At 37.2% G+C, this 26,574-nt stretch overlaps 1 protein-coding gene across 1 annotated transcript in view; it reads right to left on the bottom strand.

Annotated features, from left to right (window-relative positions):
- The window catches only part of Nos (Nitric oxide synthase), a 343,349-nt gene that overhangs the window by 32,627 nt on the left and 284,148 nt on the right, over positions 1–26,574 (bottom strand). Inside the window, exons 16-22 of the mRNA XM_085819909.1 lie at positions 22,263–22,437; positions 22,033–22,168; positions 19,664–19,742; positions 16,795–16,991; positions 12,272–12,441; positions 8,912–9,122; positions 5,302–5,383 (exon numbers count right to left, since the gene is read on the bottom strand). Coding sequence (XP_085676035.1) covers positions 5,302–5,383; positions 8,912–9,122; positions 12,272–12,441; positions 16,795–16,991; positions 19,664–19,742; positions 22,033–22,168; positions 22,263–22,437 — 1,050 coding nt within the window. The remainder of the gene's footprint in view (positions 1–5,301; positions 5,384–8,911; positions 9,123–12,271; positions 12,442–16,794; positions 16,992–19,663; positions 19,743–22,032; positions 22,169–22,262; positions 22,438–26,574) is intronic.

The raw sequence follows: 26,574 nt of genomic DNA, 5'->3' as shown, positions 1-26,574 counted from the left end.
TTTAATGCGGGTTATAGTCCCACTCACGATGCTCGAAGCTCAAAGTGCCCATGCTATATAAGAGAACTAAACAGACAAATAAGCCGAACAAACTATGGACTGTGATATAATACAAATTAACTTACAGCACTCTCGGAGTGCTACAGAGAATCTAAAGATTAATTTAGCGGATAACACGAGATTCAAAATAGCATGCGTACAGGAGCCGTACTTAGTCAAAGATAAAATGTACGGTCTCCCATCAGTCTACAGAAGATACCACAACGCAAAGAATGCAAAAATAGCAATCATAGTGACAAACACTAAACTACCAGTTTGCGAGATATATAGCGACCCATTAGCGGTAGCTATACGAATAGAAACCGCAAACCCGTTTCTGATCGTATCGGCCTATGGTCCACCTTCCCAAGAATTGGATGGACTCCTCACCACACTCCAAAAATTAATTATGGAGAGCGACCTGACAGCAATCATATGTGGGGACTTTAATGCAAAGCATCCTATATGGAGCCCCTCACACGCAGATCCCAGAGGCATAAAGGTTTGCGAATTTCTCGCAGCCACGGGATGCACAGTCGATAAGACCATCCCAACATTCGCAGGAGCGAGAGGCAACTCCTGGGTTGACCTCACCTTGCATAAGCAAAGAAATGAAAATTTCCAAATCTCGAACTGGAGAATAGACGACAGCGAGAACGGAAGCGACCACAACAATATCCTCTTTGAGGTATGTATCGGTCCTCAGGATATCAAAAAGAGCCTAAGAATACACGTAGAGCGCACAGACTGGCTAGAATTCAGACAAAAGATTTTCCAAAGTTATCAACCAAATAAGATAACATGTAACGCAGACATAGACAAGCACATCGCTCAAGCCACGAAATTGTTGCAAGATACATATGAACGAACAAGAAAGGGCAAGATACACCCCATGGTGGACGGAAGATATTCACCAACTAAGAAAACTAGTCAGAGCGCTAAGAAAACGATTCCAAAGAGCGCCTAGCGAAGACAGAGCCTACTATAGGCAGAAATATAAAATATACGCGGCGCGGTACAAAAAACTAATCTACCGCACAAAAAGACAATACTGGGACGATTTCTGGGAACAAATAACGATGAATACGCCGTTTGGCACATTTTTCGAAATTGCTAGAGGCAAGAGAACAGGTCCCCTCAAAATAAGCCGAATAGAACGAGAAGATGGCTCCTTCACGACCAATCTGGAAGAAGCAATTACGGAAATAATTTCCTATCACTTCCCGCAGGACAATTTAACAGAAGACAATGAGACTCACAAAGCGATAAGACAGGATTCAATAATCCCGCCAGAAACAGATGACGACCTCCCCTTCTCGATAGCCGAAATCAGAGCCACTATGGCAGCGGTCAAGAAAAAGAAAGCCCCAGGTTTAGATAATTTAACCATAGGTGCAGTAGAAGAACTACGCCTAGCAAATGAAGTAGGCTTCCAAGACCTATTAAATAACTGCCTTCACAGAGGATACTTCCCGACCGAATGGAAGAACGCAGAACTCATGCTCTTCCCCAAAGAAGGGAAGGATAAGACGAAAACCAACGCTTACAGGCCGATATGCCTACTCGCTGCCTGGGGCGAAGTCCTAGACAAGCTAATTACGCAACGGCTCACCTACCATCTCGAGCACAATAAACTACTAAATGAAAATCAATTCGGGTTCAGACAAGGCCGAAGCACGGTGGACGCAGTCGACCAATTGCAGAAGACAATACTTAGAAACAAAGAGAACAACCTACACACCTGCGTCATCTCGCTGGATGTTGCTTCGGCATTCAACCAGCTATGGTGGCCGGGGTTGAAGACCATACTAAAAGAACTAAGATGCCCGCAAAATCTCTACCGAATTATAGACAACTACCTATCGAATAGACACGTCACCTATATCAGAGACGGGGTCAATATAAGAAAGAATTACCAGAAAGGAGCACCGCAAGGATCAAACATAGGTCCGGTCCTCTGGAATATAATGGCAGACACCGCCCTTCAAATAGACTTTGAGGGCACTGCAAGCATCCAAGCCTACGCTGATGATTTTATACTAATCATCGCCGGAAGCAATAGAACAATAATAGAAAGAAATGCAGCTATGGCCCTTACCAAGCTAACCAACTGGAGCGAAAAATACAAATTAAAATTCAGTATCCCTAAAACCCAAATGATTGTATTTCCCAAGGGCTCAAAGATTGACTCTAACCCACCACGAATCAAATGGAATGGAGTTCCCCTACGAAGACAAGACACGATGAAGTATCTAGGCTTTGTCCTAGATAAGAAACTTACGTGGGTCCCCCACCTAACAGCAGTAAGAGACAACACGAATAAAATAATGAATAGCCTCAATAGAATGATGAGTGTGAAATGGCAACTCAAAGGAAGATTACTTAAAGACCTTTATCTACGAGCAGTAGAACGCATGATTTTATATGGAAGCCCAGTCTGGATGACGAACACCGTCCGTGTCCAGACCAAGCTGGCACAGATCCAACGAATCGCCTTGCTTAAAATAACAGCGGCATTTACCACAACCTCGACAGCGGCATTACAAGTCTTGGCAGGAGTCCTGCCATTAGATCTCAAAGCCCAGAAAGAAAAGCTCCAATACAGACTCCAACACTACCAGGAAGACGCGTCATTGGATGGTACCACAATAGTACAATCTCAGACTATAGAAAGATATAGAAATGAGGCCACAAAGCACCCAGCAGAAATAAGAAACATAGTCTGGCGAAAAGAGCAACCGGATGGATCGCACTTAGAAATATTCACAGATGGCTCAGGCATCAATAACCAAATAGGAGCGGCCTTCGCTGCCTTCCTCGACAATAAGATCATCCACACAGAGTGCTATAGACTCCCAGACACGGCTACAGTCTTTCAAGCTGAGTCATACGCCTTGCGACAAGCGGCACTATGGGCAGGAAATCAGCCATCAACTCTTCAAATTAAATTCTATACGGACAGCATGAGTGCTCTCCAAGCACTAAACAAAAGAGGCAAAGTGGCGGAGCACATAGCCTCCCTGAAAGAAGTACTACATACCCTAAATTCCGATCACGTAATAAACATCAACTGGGTCCGCGGTCATACAGGACTTAGAGGAAATGAGACAGCTGATACTCTTGCTAAAGAGGCAGCAAATCGGTTAGAAGTAGACTCTAGCATTTCGATCTCTATCATAACAGCGAAAAAGCTGATTGACAACTACCTCCTCACGGTCTGGCAAGAACGCTGGGAAGAAGAAGACAAAGGACGGCACAGTTTCCAATTCTTTGACAAAGTCAGCTACAAGAGATTAAGATCTGATCACCATCTATCCCAGGCACTGACCAACCACGGGAAATTCCCAGCTTACTATCGAAGGTTCTTGAATCGTCAAGCCAATTGCGCCTGGGGCACCCCAGGACATCAAGCGGACGCGTTTCATTACATCTTCGACTGCCAGCTGTTAGACGATCTCCGAGCAAGACACTTTCCTAACAACGTCAGGGACATTCCTTTGTCCACCCTAGTCAACGACTACTACCTGGTCAAAGGCATCACCAAGATCATGACGGAAGTAAATTCAAGACCTGACATCATCATCGAGGACTAGATGAGTCAGCTCCTCAAACCTGCTCCAGACATGTGACCTTCAATCAAATGTATATATTCTAATTCTTATTGTAATATTTAAAAGTCAACAACAGATATAGTTGATAGCTTTTATTCTTTAATTAATCTAGATGTAGTAATGTAAATGTGTTTTGTTAAATGTTTTGTATATAATAAAGGACAGTATGTCCACTCAAAGCAGTAACAGGCGGCCTAACCGCCTTGATTACTAGCGCAACGATCGGAATGATTTCAAGCCCGGTAGTGCCTTATCTTAATGGCGGAGCCGGTTAGTGTCCCAAACACTTAACTCGACTTGGCCCGGAAACTTTACGTCGGTTATGAAATAGAGACATAAACTTTCTCTAATTTTTGCATATAAGGTTAGATTTTTCCTAGGTATACTTTTTCCATGGTCTGCGGCTACGTACGAAACCCTTGAATAACTTGGAACAATGCAGAAACGTCGTATATGTTTGATCTTGTAATTAGGTAAGTAGTTTCAATTCAATTTTATTAGTACATTTAGGCTAATCTGCTTGCTCCGAGCAGCTAATTCACTACAGTATATGTGTAACACAATCATCTGGATACAAACACAGGACATGTTGTCTTGGATAACTACGATCCAGAAAATATCTAGGAAAGATCCAGATCCTGAATCTCTGTGAAGCAGAGATATAGCCGTATACTTTGATAATTCTTTATTAAGAACTTAAGGAATTGTAAGAATTTTTGTGTACCGCTAAACTGACAGAAGTTGCTCTGATGCAGTTGTTTTGGTTACCAATGAAATATTTATCTTATGAAATCTATCTTGTGAAATACTTATCTTATGAAATACTTATCTTATGAAATCCACTCTGAGTCAGATAATCATAAGTGTTGTGTTGTAATTTATCTCACTTGTCTGATGGTAACATTACAGCAAGGCCACAAATTCATCGTGGAACGAGAGCAATATTGCGCCTGTCTTTGGCAAGAGACTTCGGCACCATGCAGGTCACAGTACGACTTCCAATTTTTATGGAGGAGCACACCTGGGGAAGGGAGTCCGAGGGTCACCCACCCACTATTCGCCTACCCCCAACCTTTCGAGAAAACTTTTGGATCGCCGTGTATTTAGAGTGCCCTCATGATGCAAAGGCGCTGTGCATTTACACATATCCATGCCTTCTCCGGGATTCGAACCCATGCCTTTCGGTATCGCAGTAGGCTCACCTAACCATAATACCGTCTAGGGCATCATCTTAAAATAGAATTTCAGACCTTAGCACAATTTGTTTCATGAGAAAAGAACGCAAAGCTTGATTATTCAGCGAAATAAATGCCATCTTAACTATGGCGAATATATTTGAGTATACTGATATTATAGAGAATTTGTGCAGCTCTACACTTATTCAAAAAAGAATCTTGCGTGGAAAGCAAAGAGACAAAAATTGTTTTCATAAGTAAATAACAAATGAAATTACATCAAAATAATTCTTACATCCAAATAATTTATTTTTCTTACCTCCAAATTAAAATTTTTACATCTAAATTTAAAATTCTTACATCTAAATTAAAATTCTTATATTAAAAAAAATTATTTTACTGTCAGGGTCAGTAAAATAAATTATTTGGATCTAGGAGAGGGGTTTAAATATCAAGTAATTCTGATAAATTCTTACCTACGCACGAAGCAAGCTATTTCAGAACCAAGGGGTAGGGAAGCAAGATAATTTGAGCAAACACCATAATGGAGCGCACTGCCTGAAAAAAAAATAATGACGACAATACACTTCGCTTTCCATGTGATGATAAATTTAAGTACTATGAATGTTAAGATGATAATAAGATGCATAAATAATGTCATAATGATAATAAGTATCATAACTAGCTGCTAGCTCTGCCAGCCCCCCAAAAAGAGTTACCATAAAAAGCAAAAAAAAAAAAAAAAAAAAAAAAAAAAAAAAAAAAAATGTATATACGAGGCTTGGGGCAAAAGTCATGGCAACTATTTTTTTCTTGTAGATATGTGAACGGATCACAAAACATATATGTGTCATGTGGAAGTTCTGCAGGCATAGTGTGTATGCAGAACAACAGATGGTTCTGTGATAGCTGGCTGTGTGGTAGCGATGGCTCTGAAATCAGTCAGTTGGTGAGTGTCGTGCGAGATGGAAATAATCAGTGTTGAGCAGCGCGCTTACATCAAAATAGCCGTTCTTCGAGGGAGAAATGCGATGGAATGTCACAGTGAATTAGTAGAAGCCCTTGGGAATAATGTCCTACCATATCGTACAGTAGCATGGTGGGTAAGAAAGTTTCAGCAAGAACGTGTGTCAACCAGAAATGAGCAACGTTCGGGACGACCGGTGAGTGTGCCGTCATCGAGCACCTCATGGATGAAGACAGACGATGGTCGTTACTGGAGTTAGAGAGGGCAAGTGGCATTGAGAAACGCACCGTCCACAGGATATTGCGTAATGAGTTACAGCTACGCAAAATCGCTTTGCGGTGAGTACCGCATGCACTGACGGAAATTCAAGGGTGGGTGCGCTATACAATATGCTTCGACCACTTTGCACGCTAGCGACAGAACGGCGATCAATTCTTTTCACGAATAATCGCCATCGATGAATTTTGGGCCAGGGCATACAAACCAGAACTGAAATGTCAGTCCGCCGAGTGGCGACATCCTGGATCACCAAGGCAGCAGAAGGTCCGTCAGAATCCTTTCCCAGTCACATTGATGGTGATCGTCACGTACGACGTCAGGGGTGTCATTGTTTGCCGCTTTGTTGCTCATGGCAGAGCAGTGACCGCACGGTACTACAGGGACTCATGTCAACTTTATGTGTATTGTGTTATCATTCTTTTGCACGGTGAAGGCCATATTGCCCTATATACTACCGTAATAAATTCGTGTGTTACGATATTTCAGTGCTATTCATTGTCCACACATGTAGTTAAGACCTTGTCTTTCATCTATATATGTCACATTTCCCAACCGGACTGGTATCTTCAAGAAAAAAAATAGTTGTCATGACTTTTGCCCCAACCTACGTATAATATGTATAATGACTGTAACTAGTCCAGCTGGTGTAATTAAAAAATATGTAACATTTCTAATTACACATACGATGATTTAAATGCATTTTTATTTAAATCAATCAGGTTAAAAAGCAGAAAATAATATTCTGAGAACTGCGTTTTTTGCTTTTAAATCGCTTGGTTTCTTAGTGAGTATCAGATAGATTAAAAATTGAATATCACACACTTTAAAGAAGGGAAACAGACTGCTGCTGGCTTCTCGTTCGGCTTTTGCATTTCTGCAGCTGAAGAAGAAGGCTCCATGTATTAACTTTCGAAACTACTCCTGAAAATTTATGAATATTATTCTGATTCTTGTCACTTTAAATCCTCCAATACTCGTTATTCGGCTTGTTATTTTAATTCAAGTTTTCTATAAATATTCTGTGAAAATTTTATTTCCTTATCATATTCCCTAATTATTTCATTTACGTTGGGAGATCACAACTATTCAATGAATCTTCCTAGTAGACTTTCCTAATAGTTGTCATTGAAGTTACTTTCATAGATCCAAGGCTATCCTTGGATCTACGAGAGATATCCTTGAAGCTTCGTCTGCCCAATCCTCTCCAACGAATAAAACCAAATGTAGGAGCAAAATTAAAATTGTTTGATAAAAGAAGTTTGTTTTGTAAAGTAAAATATCTGATCTGGATCTAAAGGCAAAAAAACCCTTAACCGAAACATAAGAACAACATAATTCAATCACTTTTAAAGCAAAAAAGGAACAATTTACCAATTTCGAAGAATAATTCGGGCGGACCTAATGGTCTTTCATCCCTTTTGTCTACTACTAAAGTTTACAGAACTTGAAATAACTTTCGGCTTGCTGCTATGTCTATCCAAGAATGCAAAATTAATAAATCGGTTCCCAGAAATACATTTCCCCAACCCAAAGCTCAGCCAGAGAGAACTACCCAGAACTTTACTTTTGTGAATGCTGCTTATGATGCTTAGGTCTTACCATTTAAGTGATATTAAGAACGCATTCTCAGAAAGTAACGAATGGATTGACAATGACACAAATATTACGAGTGATTGTCTACAGTTTCTGTGCCGAAACCATTGTATCTTATCTGCAGACCTTCTTTGGAGTATTAGAACTTATCATTGGAGCCCAGTCTAGCACCCTGGGTGGGGGAGATGGTCCCCTACTGACGCTGCGTTTGGCAGTCAAAGGAAAAGGCAGAATATATGGCCCACTGAGTTACATGGGTAAGTGCTCTGGAGATTGGTCCTATGGTTTAGGATCTCAGAGGAATTCTTTCAAGCGATGAGTTACTAAGCCTTTCAGTGAAGCAGAATTTTCTGAAGAAATCTTCCCTAGCCCCAAGACTGCTGAAATCCCAGTGCAGAAAAATCCCAGCCAAGCTACCTACAGTGAGAAGCTAAAAGGCAAAATTACTCCACCTCCTAAAGACCTTAACGACGCAATGAAATGGCTTCAGGATGAAAAAAAAAAAAAAACTCGTTTTTAATGGCCATAATCTCATGCATTGACAAAATCAAATCAGCTAAGAATTCTGCAGAGAAATTAAAAACAGGTTTTCAAGCGGCTATTTTGCTTATCAACTTTGCGGAATCCGAAGAATAGGAATGAAGTAGCAGTCCCCTTATAATGGACCAATAGCCAGACAGTAAATTTCATTTCTCCATTCCACGTCTTAGGCAGTCAAACTTCCTCTCGGAATGTCTTATACGCAAGGCTCGTATTTAACATCATGTGAGAATTCTCTGCCAACACAGTGTACGTTATGGTAGGAATGTCACGTCACTTCTCCATGAGTAGTTATACGCAGGATGAAACTTTTAGCCTAGGCGCCTATTTTTCCATGTGCTTCGCACCTGAGCCTTCAGTGAAGCCCGTATTTTTTTAAGGATATTATCTTTAGTTTCATTTTTATTTTTTTAAAATTATTTATTATTCATTTATTTTTCATTTATTATTATTTTTCATTTAAAAACGAGGCATTTCAGTTAGCAGTAAAGATGCCAATATTTCAAAATCCTGCAAGTATTTTTAATAGCAATGAATATACTGATAATCAGAGAATTAGTTGGCAATGAATCTTGTTAAGTGGAGATTGCATTTTATCACTTAAAACCATAACATAAAATCCGCTGACAGATGGAAATCAAAAATACGATTCCTTATTCTCATTATCCTTCTTTTCCTGCGAACTAATCAAAAGAAAAATTACTCACTTTGCGTTTTGTAAATGACTACAGCCACAGTAAGATGGATATGCCCAGGATGGAAATCAGGTGCTGAACTAATGCTGTAGAACCGTGGCTGCAGAGGAGTCAGGTGCGTTAGGAGGAAGCCAGGAGTTGGAATAACGGAGGGAAAATTCTCCAAGACTTCGAGAAGGTTCGGGTACGTCTGCGATTTCCAGTCTTCGTAACGGACGGAATCCTGTTTACGGGAATTAGATAGAAAATTATTATGTGCGAATAGCAATGTCTGTATGATCGATCACTTTTCAAACCTACAAGGGAGAAATTTTGAATTCTATTACGTTAGCAGCAGTTAGAAAATTTTAATGATTTGTATTTGATACCGAAAATCTACTTCATCGTATTTAATACAAATGTAAGTAATATCAAAGTCAAATTTGAATTTACACAACTCGAATAAAAAATACGTCTTCGTGTAGTCATAAAATATTTTGTGTATATAAAAATAAGATCTTACAATGATGTGAATCTCTTTGCAGCGATGGATGACATTAAATATGCCATTCACGGAAAGTATCCTGAAGCATTTCTTTCGGGTGCTTGTACATTAGTTGGTACATGCCATCAGATTGGAAAAAAAGCCCGTTTCTGACTATGATTTCGCAATCATTCCAGTAGTCTGAGAAGCTGTTTTAGACTCTTCCAGAAAGATGATACTTTTTATTTCTCGAAATGGGATATGCGTTGAATCGTTATAAATGCGTCGATTCAATTTTAATTCGAGTTTATTGCCATTCGGCGAAATGTAAGGTATTTCTCTTGCAAATTGAATCCGTCTATTGTGGCACAATAAACTAAGCTATTTGAAAGAAACAGATTAAGAATATTCATTTCTTAAGAATTCATGGAAGGATAAACATTCTTTTCTCACCTAAGAGGGGACTCGAATTGTCCTGGTATGCTTCTGACAAGAGCTATTGATGGAAGAACTCTAAAGAAGCTATCGCTCCTTTTTGACAAATCAGCGTTCTGTCGCTCAGTAAAGTAAAAAAGTTCTTTGCATCAGTTTGCAAGCGAATAGCACATCCCTGGTCTGCATTAGCTTATTTATGTAACCCTTTTCAATAGGAAAGCTTTCTGGACAGCGTTTCCATCTCATGTTGAATTTTATTGCATTTTGCATCATTCATTTACAAGACTTGCCAAGAAATGAAGGAAAATCAAATATTATTTCCATGCCTGTATATGATATCTTATTGAGAAATGCAAGAGTTCCAGTTCTCAAGTAATGGAACTCCTGCATAAATGACGGAAGATATAGGATGGACATGCAGTGTCAATAACAATAGGCAAAAAAATGTTAGAATAAGTGAAGTAGTTCGAGTAGGATCATTTGCATTTTAATTTAGCAGATTTCAGATGAAGGAGAAAACGGCTGCTGAGAATAACGATCGGTTTGAAGGAAATTTGAATGTGATTACCAAGCAGTAGCTATCAATAATAATAATAAAAATAATACGTGCCCGTTTCATTGATGGCCATCGAAAATAAATTTCAATGTCAAAAGGTATCAGCAGATTCTTGGAAATGATGAAAGCAATACACAAACAGGCCTTTTTTATTTATTTGTTTATTTGTTTCTGGAATTCGCTGCTTAAGTGGTCAAAGTACTACGATCATTCAGGTCAATAGAAAAAGGCAAATGTTTCAGAGGGAAATTTTTAGGAATCCCTTAGGGAAATTTATAAGGCTGACAGAGTTTTGTACAAAGTCCTATATAAAACTTTAATGATAATTTGTATAGAAATGTTTCTCTATAAAATTTTCTAAAATGTTTTTACAAGGCAGAAATAGAAATATTGCTTTGCAAACACATGTAAAAAATTTATGAAGCCTTTGAAAATTGGTACTCTATAAAAAGCTACAAATCAAAGCAATTTTTCACTTTCTGGTGCATTATATGGAATTCAGAAGAATGAAAATAAACACTTTTTGTTCATGAGTGTTGAATAATTTTTTTGAATGTAAATTTTTGTAAATTTTTGCCTTTTTCTCCCTTAGCGTAATGCTATTTAGCTTCTAAATTTATGTAATATTTTGTGAAATCTTTCGTACGGTATTGCTCACATAGTGCGAAAGTTAAATCTTTAACACGTAAACAATAAATTTAAATCCTAAAATTAATCAAAAGAAATTTAGGCCTTTAATTATAAAATTTTAATTCTTCAAATTGGTGCTTTTATTAGTGCGTAAGTATTACTGATAGGAGAGATTGTTTCGTAATTTTAATTAAACTTACTTATTATTTAACATGTATTTAATTTTATTTAAATATTTTTCAAGTCAAAACGATATTAACATTTTTTTATTAAAAAACCACATCTGTTCCTCAATTTTTTTATTTCTCCCCTCCATGTCATACATCATTTAAAAATTTAGGCTAAAATTACCATTCAAAAATGAAAATTTGATTCATTCTTTTCTATACGAAAGGAAAACTTTGTAAATTTTAAAATACTTTTAAATATTTAAAAGCTTCTATAGGATCTTTTATTGAAAATTGAAGAAGGAAACGTGTTTAGAATTCTTTAGAATTATCGCTCAGTTTTCTATGGATTTCATATTTTTTATCCAATTCTATACACACTATACTAGATTCCATACTGGGATCTTAGAAACGTTACACAAATTTTTATAGAATATCTACGTATATTTATATAAAATCTCTCCAGAAATATCTGTATATCTAAAATTTTGTAGAATTCTATTTTTCTTCATCTAAAATTTTATAGCTTTCTAGTTGTTTATGTCTAAAGTTTTATATATAATTCTGAATTCTGTATTTGTAAAATTTTATTTAATTCTAATTTATTATACCCAAAATTTTATAGAATTCTAATTCTGTATATCTAAAATTCTTATAGAATTCTAATTCTCTGTCTGTAAAATCTCATAGAATTCTAATTCCCTACATGTAAAATTTTAAAGAATTCTAATTCTGGATATCTAAAATTTTATAGAATTCTAATTCTCTACATGTAAAATTTTATAGAGTTCTATAAAAGATATCTCACCAAGCTTATAGAAAATTCCGTCTAATTCTAAAGGATTCTAAAGAAGTTTAACATTAGATTTTTTTATCAATTTCTTAAGACATTTTTGCAAGGGTATACACAATGTTGAAATTCATTTCGTAAGAGTTACAATACTTTGGAGTTCCGCTGTTCATGGTAAGCCCCATAGAGAGAAAAAAATTAAGAATGCGATTATTTATTAGTGCACATTTACAAGTATTTACTTCAAATTTTGAATAAAATATCAACCAAAATTTTCCAAAGCTCTTTACCTAAACTTGCAGAAATTAGAAAGTAAACTCGTTATTCTCACCGTAGCTAGGAGCTGAATTTTTCGTTTGTCTCCTTCTTCTTTGGCCATAGTTGCCAATATCCTCAAAAACTGTTGACCGGGAGGTGTGGTGATATCCAAATATCTCGTTAAGGCTAATCTCATCGTCAAAGCAGGAATTCTTTCATGTGGGTACCATCGATGGCTTGGTCCTAAAAAGTAGGAAAATCTGAAGGCAAAAAGTAACTATTAAAGCACCGAACAATTAGAAGAAAGGACAATTAAATAATTCACAAACGATATCGACAGAAGAAATACACTTTTGTGCAAAATTAAAGAGATTTTGCAAATTATGTCTACTCTTATGAAAGGTATCGAACTAATATGCCGCCGAAGAAGCATACAAATATTCAGAGTCGAATACGTAAGAGTACAACTTTCGAAACGAGACAGCTTCCGTCCAGGTGCATGGCTGCGGAGCTATGATTGTAGAAGGGATATAAGCGCACGAGAGGTTTTCGGCGATTTGTGTCACCCTGTTTCTCGCAAGGGTTCATAGAATTATATAAGATATCAGTTAAAATAAGTAGCCACGAACTTATGGATGACGGAATGAGATGTAGAATTATCGGTAGATTAGAAGCTCAGTGTAACTCCCAGTGTAGTCTATAATTTGTGGAAACAGTTTCAGGACATTGGATCTATATCGAGAAGACCTGGATAAGGTCGACCAAGATCTACAACGACAAACGAAGATCGGCATTTGCCACACTGAAGGACTGCAACAGCTTCACAGCTCTCACGTGAGCTAAATGCTGCCACTAGAACCCGAGATTTGTGGTCTACAGTTGCCCGAAGGCTTCTTGAGATAGGGCTGTATACCAGAAAAGCCTTTGTTTGCGTCTCGCTTGTTGAAGCATATAAGAGGGAGCATTTAGCATGGTGCAGACAACATGCGTCTTGGACCAGACATCAGTGGAACACCGTGCTTTGAACGGATGGATCAAGTTTCAGCCTGGACACTGATTCATTGAGTACCTGTATCTGGAGAGAACCTGAAACACGATACCATCGCTCATCAGAGAAGAGGATCATTTCGGTGGTGGAGGTGTAACGGCTTGGGCTGATATTATATTGAATGACCAAACACCATACACACACACACACATACACACACATACACACACACACACACACACACACACACACACACACACACACACACACACACATACACACACACACACAAAAAAAAAAGACAGAGAGAAGATCGTAGAGCCGTATGTTCGACTTTTCATGGGCGCAGTTGGTCCTTAGTTCCTTTTAATAGATAACAACGCTCGTTCCCATAGGTGTTGGCTGGTCAATGATTGCCTGGAAATTGAGGATATTCGCCACATGGATTGGCCAGTTAGATCTCCTGAGCCGTATACAGCATGTCTGCAACACTCTTGAGAGGGAAATTTGATCTTCTGATTTCCTCCCGGGAACCATCCCAGAGTTGTAAACTGCTGTTGGAGTGAATCAACTGCCACAGGCAGTCCTGGACTCTCTCCTGTTCAGTATGCCATCAATCTGCGCGACCTGTCAGGCTGTGAGAGGGGACCATATTCCATATTAGACTCATTTTTTGTTCGATATTACAAGTGGATTTTGGAAATCCCTGCGCTAAGAGCTTTAATGGAAATCATGCATATATAAAATGACTTTTGGGTACATCTTTTTCTCTGTTGTAAGTGTATATTCTTACCAAAGGTAATTAAAATATGTCCATTAGTTTTTCAGAAATTCGACATAATATGAAATTCTGTTAATTTTGGACACCAGTGCACAGAATCATTCGAAAAGCTGTTACATACTAATAATAGATTAGAAGCTACTCTATATAAATAAATTCCCACTGAAATCCTATGCATTCTTTTAATTTTCTATTGGAGATTACAGACTGTCAGATGCAGAGTCTAACTACTCGAAGCTGACTTTATGGTGTATATTCAAAATGTTCATTGTCTTCAGTGCTGAATGGCAGATGCTTATAATTATCTACTTCAAAACAATGCGAGGTAAGTGAAATTCTTCCATTACAGAGTTTTAATTATTACTGTCATTATTTGGCATAGAAAAAGAGCGGATTATTATAGGGTGAGCATATAAATATTATACTAACAGTTTAACTTGCGATATGCTGTAAAGAAAGCAACTTATACGACAAATGTTTTTGTGGTATAAGTTGAAGTTTTGTGAAAAGATTCTGATACAGTTTATGCATTCCAAAAGTCTTCTTAAAACGATGTGTAAACAAAGATATAGAACAATTAAGCGACTGATTCGAATTTCGTAATATTTAATGGAGTTTAAAAGAATGCCATAAACCAAATCTAAGTTTTGAAATTACGAAAGAAAGTTTATTTATCTGCAGTCAGTTAGGATGACAATAATATGAGGATAATAATAATAACAATAGTAACAATGAGGATGAAAAGAGCTTTTAATTTTACAGCATGATATATGATAAGAGGATATTTTTAAAGCTTAATGAACATGTATAGTTATTGAAAATTTGTGGGAGTGGTGCTATTATTGTAAAAATGCAGTTAAATTCCTTAGAACTTTAGGAAGGGTGGCTGCTGATTTTTTTGAAGAAGAAAAGATTGATTCTGCCTTTCTGTTGTTATATATTCTTAAATTAGAAAGAACATCTTCAAATTGTTTTATTTTTGCTTGTGCGGACATTGCAAGACGCTTGTGCGGACATTGATATCTCATACGGACCTTGAATAACTTTCCTAAATTACATATATTTTTTGCTGTACACCATTTAAATTTACTCCCTGGAAGTACTCCAACTAACCGATCCCTCAAAGCAAGTTGAGAATGACATTAAAAACTGCAAATTTTGAAATTAAATATTCCGCTCAATTTTTGACATATGAGAATCAAACTTCTTGTATTTCTACTTTATCGTAATGTTTATAAAGTTTCCAAATAGTGTATAAGTATAGGAAACGGGAGACCGCATTAAAAGGTAGATTTCATTATTTGTCCAAAATTTTTTTTTTGAATTTGTCATAACGGGAACATGAATATTTTTCATCTAATACACTTCTGAAAGTACATGACTACAATCAAGGATTTTGAAAATCAAGCCCAGGTAAGGTGTATATATATATATATACATTTAGTGCAGCCAATTGTAATAAAAAAGAGGGTTACACAACTAGATGTTATTGAAGTCCTATATACAAAATTTCAACATTCTACGGCTGATCATTTTTCAGTTATGCGAGATAACGTACGTGTATACTTCGTCATAAAAATCGTAGTCGTCATAAAAAATCCATTTTCAATAATTTGAATCGATTTTACAATCCATTTTGGAATAAGGAGTCCTGTATTCTGTTCGTATGTCGAGACATAACGGGAAAAAATGTCAAAATGTATTCAGGATTGTTAAAAATGGGTATTTCCGTTGAAATCTGATAATTAAAATTTTTTGGGATTATAATACTTTCATTACTTCGTAAAGGAAGTAAGAAGTTTTAAAGTCGTGTAGATATCTTAAAAAATCTTTAAAAAAATTTGCTGTAAATACAGCAATGAAATTTTATGATACTTTATTTCAGTAAAATAAAGCGCGCAAGTGTACTTTAGTAGTCTTGAATTTCCATTTGTTTCTCAGAGTTAAAATTAAAACTTTAGAATAGTCAATTCAATACGTACTCAATTTTTTTTCGACGTTTTGACGTTTTCAACATTAAATAAGATGATAATTACAGACAAATATTATTGCGCATTTACAAATTTCTTTTAATTAAAATATAAAAATCATGCAAATCATATACATGATTTTGTTTATTATATTATTTTAAGTTATTGATTAGTTTTCATAACGCTGGCTCAATTCTTTCTGATTTCAGATTCACAGACTTCTCGAAGATAATTCAGAACAATCAGTGAGAAAGGAAGAATTGGCCTAACGGGTCTTACTAGAGCGTCATATCTACTGAAGAATTAGTTACTAATCATTTCAAAAAGGTTAAGTCTGTCACAATTTGTGTACTGTCAGAAGTACTTTATGATTTATTTTACTAGTAATTACCTGATTGATGTATTGCACAAAACTATAACTGTAACTAGATTTCATCTAAATGTGGAAGCCCACCAGCGGCCAAGCGGTAAAGTTGCTGAACACTGGTAATTTGGTTCGGGGTTTGAATCCCGGGGAACGGGCTGGCTGCGTGGGAGGCTTCGCGTTTTTCTCCATTTGTAACGCATATGGGAGACAGAAAGCCTCAGAAGGCATCCCTCCATTAAGGATGACAGCCCTAGTCTGCTTTGCCGTAATCAAATAAACCAAACCAAACAAAAAAAAAAAAAAAAAAAAAAACCAAAGCATCTAAATATGGAACTGCACTATTGTAAAGCTTAATTGATAAAAGTCATTGAACGACAATAGCTCGTTGCATGAATACTTAACAACTAGTTGAACCGAGGGTTTGGATCAAATCAGAATACAGAAATTAAACAGACTATTACAGAATGCTGTTGGATCGTTGGTTGATTACCTTCTAAACTTTGAACTGTTTTTCGGATTTCTAGTTGGAAAGGTTTATCTGGATCTGGACACGTAGAACCCATTCGAGCAAGGATCCCATCCACTATCTCCTTCCTGTTGGCCGGATAGATGCCAATATGATCTCCCGGATAATATTTCAAAGTAGAATTCTCCTGAGTGGATATCACGATGAAGAGTGTCTGTCGACTGTTAGGAAGAATTTCTATTTAATACAAGATATTAATTAAATCAAGTAAGAAGAAATGATACTAAACAATGGAAATACAATATTGAATAACATATCTATATTTATATATGTTTGTGAGATGGTGTGGTTTTCTTTGGGAAAATGAAACCCAGTTCACGCCTTGGTCGTAACCCATAAGACTGTTGCTTAGATGACGACTGGTGGGAAAATCACAAATGGCTTGATGATTAAAACATCGATTTTATTTTTCGCAGGAATAATTATTCAGCAATGTATTTTTGCTTAAAACTGGTACAACACTAGAGGTGCTAAATATGCCCCACAAAGTTGATACACATTGTTCCCATTTTAGAAAATGAAGAAAGAAGGTGAAGCGACAGACGTGGTTTATTTCAGCAGCAGCAAGTGAGAAAAAACAATACGTTCTCACTTCAGCCCTATTTATAGCCAGAACATCATTGTGTTAATCTTGAGCAGCGACTGGGCTACAGATGTCGCAGTGCAGAAAGATTGTAGGGAAAGAATGACGTAATATACGGCAGAGTGACGCAGCAAAGCGTAACATTTGAACCGAGGATTCCCCCCCTATTTTTACTTTATCGTTAAAAACAGCATATATTTAGAACTCGATAGAGTGTTAACTGTCGCCATACATTTTTTTTGTGTTTCTTGTATTATTTCTTTGACGATAAAACATGGCGATAACATTTAGTGGCAACATCGTTTTATTTAAAAATTAATTCAGACCCAAAATGTGATAAAGGCAAAGAAGCGAGGGTCGCTCTGGTGCTAATAAATAAACAAATATATGAATAAATAAAGCAGGATATTAACAGGAAAAGAAGAAAAAAAAGAAAGAAAAATGTCATCTTTGCAGAAGAAATTGGAACAGATTCTAAAATTACTGAATGTAATTCTAGAATTCGCAAATATTACACTCATGGATCAAAGCCAAGGGGGAATTTTTATCCATTTATCAGCAGTTAACCTAAGTACCAATTTACACACATGTCCATAAATTAAGGATAATTCGGAGTCACGCGGAAATCGAACTCTAAAATAAATGTATCACCTGTAAAATCACTACACACATCTTCAAGAATCATATGCAAATTTCAGGAAGTAATTAGATGACACCGATGGTACGTCACAATGACGAGAATGTAAGAGAGTGATATATAAGGAATACAGGTAAAGAAGTAAAATTGTTCGCAGGCGCTTTATAAGCATTTCAGTGCAATAACCGAATAGTTATGACACAAAGGACGCATTTGCATGATTTTTTATGTGGTAGAATTTAGGCCGTCTGGGAATGTGGGCGTACCCAACTGGAAGTATCAGACGAACTTGGAATTGCCCAGAGTGTCATCTCCAGGCTTTGGCAACGATTCAAAGATGATGGTAATGTGAGTAGACGTTACAGCACCTGTAGCCCCAGAGTTACAACGCCGAATGAGGACCGGTATTTGGCAGTTACTGCCAAAAGAAACAGGTTGAGCACAGCCACAGACCTGTCTCGTCAGATCTCTTCAGCCACTGGTACGACAATTTCAAGGCAGACCGTGTACAGACGCTTATGGCAAATTGGTCTATATGCTCGTAGACCTGTCAGATGCGTTCCACTTACTGCAACTCACTGTCGCCTGCGGTTAGCCAGGAGTAGGGAGCATGCATTGTGGACACCGCTACAGTGGGCTTGTGTGATGTTTTCCGACGAGTCCAGGTTTAGCTTGTAGTCTGATTCTCGCCGGATATTCATATGGAGAGCTACCACCCGTTACCACCAAGAAAACATCATTGAACGACACCGTTACGGTGGTGCAGGAGTGCTCGCTTGGGGTGAAATTATTCTGGGTTCCAGAACTGACCTGCATGTTCAAATTGGAACCATGACAAGCTAAATCTCTCGAGACGTCATTCTGGAACAACATGTACGTTTGTTTCGGGGCGCCATGGGCGCATAAATTGTGTTTATGGATGACAATGCCCGTCCTCACCGTGCAAACATCGTAAGCGAATGCCTTCAATCGGAGGATATCACCCGTATGGACTGGCCAGCATTCTCACCGGACTTGAATCCAGTAGAGCACGTGTGGGAAATGCTTGGCCGATGAGTTGCAGCCCTCCTACATGTCTACAGGAACTTCGGAGAGCATTGCTTTTTGTGTGGTGTAATATCCCCCAAGATCATATCGATAATTTGATACTCAGCATGCGTAGGCGTTGTAAGGACTGTATTGCATTGTCTGGGAGACATACAATGTATTAACAATCATACCAACCATGTAATATTGGACTTTTGTAAGTAGGATTTCTTTTGTAATTTGCTTCAGGGAGAAAAATCGCTATTCTTTTTAATAATATCAAACATATAGCATCTATTTTTGCTCTTTAGCTTTTGTTTAATAAATAAGCTTTACAATTAAGTCAAATTTGTTTTGCTTCTAATTCTTCCTTTGCCTGATTTTGCATTATCTTTAATTTATGGACATGAGTGTAGTATATGACTTATTTACATTTAGATTACAGCAAATTCCTCGTATGAAATCGCCTGAACTTTACAATGATACATTTTGTATACAGTGTTATACAAATAAGGCTTAGAAAATTATTAAAATTATTTGAGGCTTAGAAAAGTAAATGCTATGGACAAATAATAAAAGTATTTCACCTATCTTCTTCTGACTGAAGTACTGTCCTTTCTTTTAATATACAGGGAACAACCTGTCTGTTCGTTCCTTTGGATACCCCTGTAAAATATGATATTATATGAGAGTGTAACAGATATTCAAACATTCCAATCAATGTATTGGTAAAAATGCATGTAAACACAAACTTTCACCATCTTGACTTTCACATCTCATAATTATTGTGAATTTCGTAAACAGCAGTTTTCTTGTATATTTACTGGATTAAAAAAATGTATTTCTATAAGAATGTTTAAAGCAAGTTACACTGCTAGACATTGAAACTGCAACGCCTACAAGGATCAAAGACAACGGAGTTTATTTTATACATTACTTATAATGTAAAGACGAAATTATTAAAATTTCTTGTATGTTAGATGAATAAAAACTGATTTGCTCAGTACAGAATAGTCATTATATTGATGGAATTTCGGGACTGAAATTCAGGCAGGTGTCATTTGTCGCCCATTATTCATTAACTACAGCTGTTAATAATCTTTACCATGCTAGTGTGTGCGTTACTATAGACCATGTGGGATCAATCTGGGAAATATCTGACGGACACATGGTTAAAAAAAATAATAAGGTACTGTATTTCAACCCTGTGCGTCGAAGAATGGCTGTCTGTCTTTCAACTCTGCGTTCGAATTTCCTTAGAAGGCATGGATATTTGTGTCTGTGCGGCATGAAGACATTTAAATACTGCTAAGCCAAAAACGCTTTCGAATGGCTTCGTGGTAGAGAAAAAGGGGTGAAAGACCGTCCAAAGGGGGTTCCATCAAAATTGGTCATTTTATGCTCGGGACTGAACTTTTATGACCAATGGTAAAATTCCTGTGCGTCAAGGAAGTGTCAGAATCTAAGTGCCTCATGTAGTTGTGCATTATCCTGCTGCCATGACCTTCGTTAGAATATGTAAGATACCTGTGTAACTATTTCTCATCTGCATGACTATGTAGGACAAGATTCGAGCGAATCAAGAAGTTCGTACATCACGACCATACTGATACATTCTCCACGGTGGTGCTATACGCGCACATGTCTATTCTGATGTTAGATATAGAAGCAGGATTCGATTGAGAAGACGATATCGCGCTATTCATGCTTCCACTATATCGTTTAATAAACCTCTGCAACCGCAAAAATCTGTGTGATATTGTTAAAAGTAGGCAGACAAAAGTCCCCTAAATTTAACACTGGTACCTGTTAAATGTAATATGGGATGACCCTTGTCTTGAACGAATATGCGAGAATCAAGACGGCGCCTTACCATACGCAGAAACTCTTCTTCCCGTGCCACATACTGAATGTCTTGTGGCAGGGTACATGATAAGGCTGTACGGTTCGTACGGTAAATTCGCACAAGATACCTGCCTTCTCGGGCATTAGAGCATCTGCTTCGTTGTGAGTTTGCGTATTACTCCGTCCGTACCTCCTACACCCAACGGCTTTATATTCACGTGACGAAGATCAGATTTCGACCCACACGAGCAACAGTTGGGCGATATAATAATCTACAGTAAAGATACGCTGTTATTTTCCTGCGATCGAATTCAGACACATATTGCTGTAGACTATGTCTTCTTATATTCAACGTATACTAGTCAAATAAACCAGAAGAAAACACGATTCCCATTTCTAAAATATTTCCTCTTCTGTTCTCTTTGTGTTGATTTTATAAGGCATTGTAGCCACCCATTATTTGCATATGCTTTGATTCTTATCATTTTCATGTCCTACCTTACTGTGTTTATTATGAAAATTTCTTGTTGATAGGCTTCTCCTTTTGTTATGCTGCAATTTTAATGACCAACAGTGTATTTTTATCTTTTCGGAAATGTGATAATGTGGTGCCGTCGATACAAAATTCCACCTATAAATTAGACTTTTCTCGCTTTGTTTATTATGCCTTCTAAAATGTTCTGAAAAATGATGATTTCAAAGCGATACATTCCTAGCTGCAGATGCAAACAAAGTTATTATTTTTGATTAGAATCGTGAAGTGAATGCCACAGAGCCCTATTAAGTTGAAGAATAGGAAGGTCTACCATGTGATTACCGAAGTTTGTGACATAATTGTTGGGAATGTAAGATTATAGCGTAATTGTTGCACACCACATCAAAACAGATAAATATTGATACGTGTGCCATAATTTACTGTAAATATGAATATAACATTTGAGCATAATAAGGCTAATTCAGTGTTAAACAGAAGAAATACTTTTCAGGTCCAGACTTACACAAAAATTAAATTTTTAGATTCACTGCGTTTTTAATCATATTAATATATTAGTTACTAATGGAATTGATCTGATCATATGTGAATAATTGACCAAACATAATTTTGTTTTACCTGCGCATATATCTTCTGATTCTTTGACATCCACCAGTCGGACTTTTTCTGGACTCCAGGATGTATCCGAATGGAAAGAAGCTTTAACATCGGTTATATTAATATCATCTCCTATGTAAAATACATCGCAGGCTACCTGTTAGACAACATCAAAATATATAAAGCAATGGCTCCCTTCATTTTTATGATTTCAATCACGTGAGACAGTGATATCTTTGATGTTTTCTTACCTGAAATACCTCTTGAGCCCATTGACTAAAAGAGTGTTCCTGGCCACAGAGTTCGTCTCCTGTGCCCATTTTGACCATTCTTTCTCCGCCAAGCTCTCCAAGCATATTATCCACGTATCGGCCGAAAGAACAAAAGTTAGGATAAGCGCTGGAGCCAAGTGCAAAGACTGCGAATCTGCGAGATAAGAAAAATGCCTGAATAGTCAACGTTTCGGCATGTGATATATCAGCATTTGAATTTTTATGTGATTGGTTCTGGTTAGTGCGGATGTTAGGTTATCAAAACTGCTCTTTATTGTGAAGAAATTCTGAGAACCGCATCCCATATAGGAAGAAGTGGCTAGAAATTTCTTCGCCATTTAATTTTAATATTTCGCACAACAAGAAAATGTCTTAGTCTAGACTTCTAGCTTTTTAGTCCTTGGAAAAATCTTTAAATACTAAATAACATTAATAGATAAATATTAATAATTGTTTACACAGATTATATAGTACTTCCAATCCTCAAAATTAAAAAAAAAAAATACCAGTCTTTTAGGAACGAACGAGTCTGCTGTCATTTCTAACGCAGATGGGATATGGTAGCAAAATGATAATTTTCATTGCTTATAAAAAGAAAATCATTTTCGAAACTTTAAAGCCTCTGCTATTGTTAAAAGAATTCTTCACAGTCACCTCTTTATTTTCAAATTTATTAGTTCTTTGTTCTTGCTTTCAAAGCTACACAGCGTCGTCCTCTGGCTGCTTAAAGCTACAGACCTGCATGATTTTCAGTGCTTCTTGGTCTCGTAAATTATTTCAGTGGTTTCCAAAGCACCCAGTAGAAGGCTGGAGAAAACATTTTCTAATATCGTAAAGAACTTTTAAATTGTTATTTTTGCTTCCTAATTATATATACCTATTTTATATCTTAATTAGTCTGTAATTAAAAATTAATTCTTAAGTTATATAATTTGTAGGAGTCATTAGGTTATTTCTGAAGCAGGAGATATAAAAATGAGCAATGACCTCGCTGGGACTCGAACATGGACTTCTCGAATACGCGCCGAGTGTGTTATCGTTACATCAGGAAGGCATGCAGAAAGGATGAATACCTTATAAACTTACTTACTACTATTAGCCCAAAAGGGACGTTATTCCCTAATGGGATACTGGTCTTAAAAATTTTTATGTGGATGTTGTGCTTAGTGGAGCGAAATCTTCGAGTACAGCTAAGGAGCTTAAATCTCAGTTAACTGCAATACTGAAGAGTGCAGGAATGGAACTGCACAAGTGGTGCAGTAATTATGCTGAACTTGCGGAAGAAATCACACCTATCCCTTTCCTAATGAAGAAGAATCTACAACACTTGGAGTGTTCTTGAGATCTAGGAGAGACTGTTTCTGTTTTAGCGTGATAATGACATGGTTGTTACTAAACGACAGATATTGTCCACAATTGCAAGATTGTTTGACCCGATTGGTTTACTAGGGCCAATCATAAGTAAAGCCAAAATATTCCTCCAACGGTTGTGGTTGTTTTAAAGCTGAAATGGGATGAACCATTACCAAAAACGGAAGCTGATGAAAGGAAGAAGTTCTGTACTGAATTGGAAGTCTTAAGTAAAATAGAAATTGAAAGGTTTATTCTTATTGCAGAAGTAGACCATGAGGAACTTCATGGATTTGCAAATGCCCCTGAGGTAGCATACGGAGCAGCCATATATTGCAAGTCCCGTTCAAGAGTTGGAAAAGTGAAGACAAGGCTAGTGACTAGTAAATCCAGTGTCTCGCCTATAAAACGAGACTGGAGGTTTGTGCGGCAGTCCTACTTGCAAGGTTAATTGTTAGAGTAATATCTGCATTAGAGATTCCTGTGATGAAAGTGTGTCTGTGGAGTGACTCCATGATCGTGCTTTCGTGGATACAAAAAGAGCCTTGCCAGTTGAAGACATTTGCTGCAAATCGAATGGCAACAAATCAAGAGTTGACCCAAGTGGTCATCAGTGGCATCATGTGTCATCAAAGGAGAATCCGAGTGATCTTATGTCCCGAGGTTTTACCCAAGTAAACTTCTACAAAATGATATGTGGTGGAAAGGCCCTCTGTTCCTGAGAAACGACGAGTATTGAAATAAAGAGAATCAGGTGGAAGTAATTGTGAAGGACTTTCCAGATGAACTTAACATCCTTAGTGACTCTAATATTTTTCTTAATGTGAAAGCTAACCCTTTTATTTGAGGCACGGTGGCGCAGTAGTTAATGCATCGTGCAGCAGCACCACAGGTCCGGGGTTCGATTCCCAGGCTGGGCTAGGTCGACTCAGCCTTTCATCCCTTGGTTTCCACCACTTGGGTCGATAAAATGAGTACCAAGTTCGCTTGGGAACTAAACACTGACAAGCTGACCACTACTAGTTCAGGGCATATTCTTACGCACCCCGTAGCCCACGGTCAAGAAAACAGATTTTCGGGGGCACTGCAGGCCTTGGCCCATTAGGGCTATTAATAGGCCATTAGGGCTGAGTAGAGTAGTAGAACCCTTTTATTGAGGATTTTTTAAATTTAAGTAATAATTACTCTAAAATCATTCATGTTTTAAGTTTTATTTTTAGGTTTGCAAACAACTGCAAACGGAAAGACAAGGTTCCAGGTCCTCTTCAGCGCTCAGAATTAAAATTATCTGCACTTAAACTGATTAAGCTAATTCAAGATATTGAATTTTAAAAAGAAATCTCAAGCCTTGGAAAGGAGGGTAAGGTACCTCCAGACAGCACAGTAAGAAATATTTTTCCATTTTTAGGTCAGTATGGAATTCTACAAGGAGGCAGATTATCTAATTGTAAGTTGAGTTTGGATAGAAAATTTCCAATAATCTCACCAAAGAATCATAAGTTGACTAAGTTAATTATTGTGATGTTTCATACGAAATACATGCATATTGGCCCACAAGGCTTTGGCCCTTGAACGGGCGCAACATGTGCAGAAAAATAGTACATGGGCGTCTTGTATGCTTCAAAGCAAAACCAGTGCCCTGTCAACAACTTATGGGTCAACTCCCTCAAGAAAAAGTCAGCCCGAATTTTCCATTCAATTGTGTTGGAGTTGATTTCTTTTGGTCCTTATTTTATAAAATACCCACATCAGAGAAAAGGTCGCCTTAAGTAAGGTGTATGTGTGCATTTTCGTTTGTTTTGTTACCAAAGCTTGCCATCTTGTGTTGGTAACAGACCTGTTTAGTCAAGCATTTATTGCAACCTTAAAGCGTTTTTTCAGCAGGAGAGGCAAATGTGCACGCATATTTTCAGATAACGTAACCAATTTTGTTGGTAGTAACGCAGAATAAAAGAAACTGAATAGGCTAGTCAGCAAACTAGATGACGAATTAGGTAATTATGTATCGAGTGAGAGTATTTTTGGTCTTCCATTCCCCCTAGAGCCCAATCATGAAGGTCTTTGGGAGGCAGGTGTCAAATCTGTTAAGTTTTATTTGAAACGCGTAATAGGCAATTTGAAACAAACCTATGAGGAGTATCTTACAGTAATTGCTCAAAATGAAGGCATTTTGAATTCTAGGCCCTTGCATCCTTTATCATCTAGACCAAAGGATTTTGATATCTTGACACCAGGCCACCTATCAGAAAATGGTATTGTAGAACTGCTATTTGTAGAACCTAATATTTTAAACGTTAATGATAATAGATTAAAGAGCTGGAAAAAATTGACTAAAATAGTCTAAACAATATGGAAGTACTGGAAGAATAATTATTTGAGTGCAATGCAAGGAATGGTTCTTCTAAATGGTTCTTCGAAAAGACAATGTCAAGGTTGGAACTATGGTAATTTTAAAGACTGATAATGTTCCTATATGTAACTGACCTCTTGGAAGAATTGTAGAGATATACTTAGGTAAAAACAATAAGGTTAGAGTAGTTTCAGTGAAAATGAAAAGCGGTATTTTTAAGAGATCAGTTAATAAAGTTTGTGTTTTACCTATGCCAAATTAAGCAAAAAGGATGTTTGTAATTAATTATTGTATTTTCTTATTATAGTAGTTTGATGTTATTATTATGTTTTAATTATTTATCTGTATTTTATATTGTGACACTGTGTAAAATTGTATTGTAAGATTTAGTTTTGAATGATTAATTCATGTCAAGGCGGGCGGTATGTTGCGCCTGCACGTGCATTTCATTACTAGCGTCTGCGCATGCGCCTTGAGCTTTTAGAGTTAGTGACATGAGATAGTGTGAGCTTAGAGCGCGTAAGTCGTGGCTTCGTTTGGCCATGAACAATGTAAATGAATGAGAATAGAAGTGGGATATAACACAGTCCA

The sequence above is a fragment of the Stegodyphus dumicola genome, chromosome 7, assembly GCF_044657685.1.
Source record: "Stegodyphus dumicola isolate Sdum_Otavi_A_Nest chromosome 7, ASM4465768v1".
Lineage (NCBI taxonomy): Eukaryota > Metazoa > Arthropoda > Arachnida > Araneae > Eresidae > Stegodyphus > Stegodyphus dumicola.
This window is presented reverse-complemented; position numbering and strand designations above follow the sequence as displayed.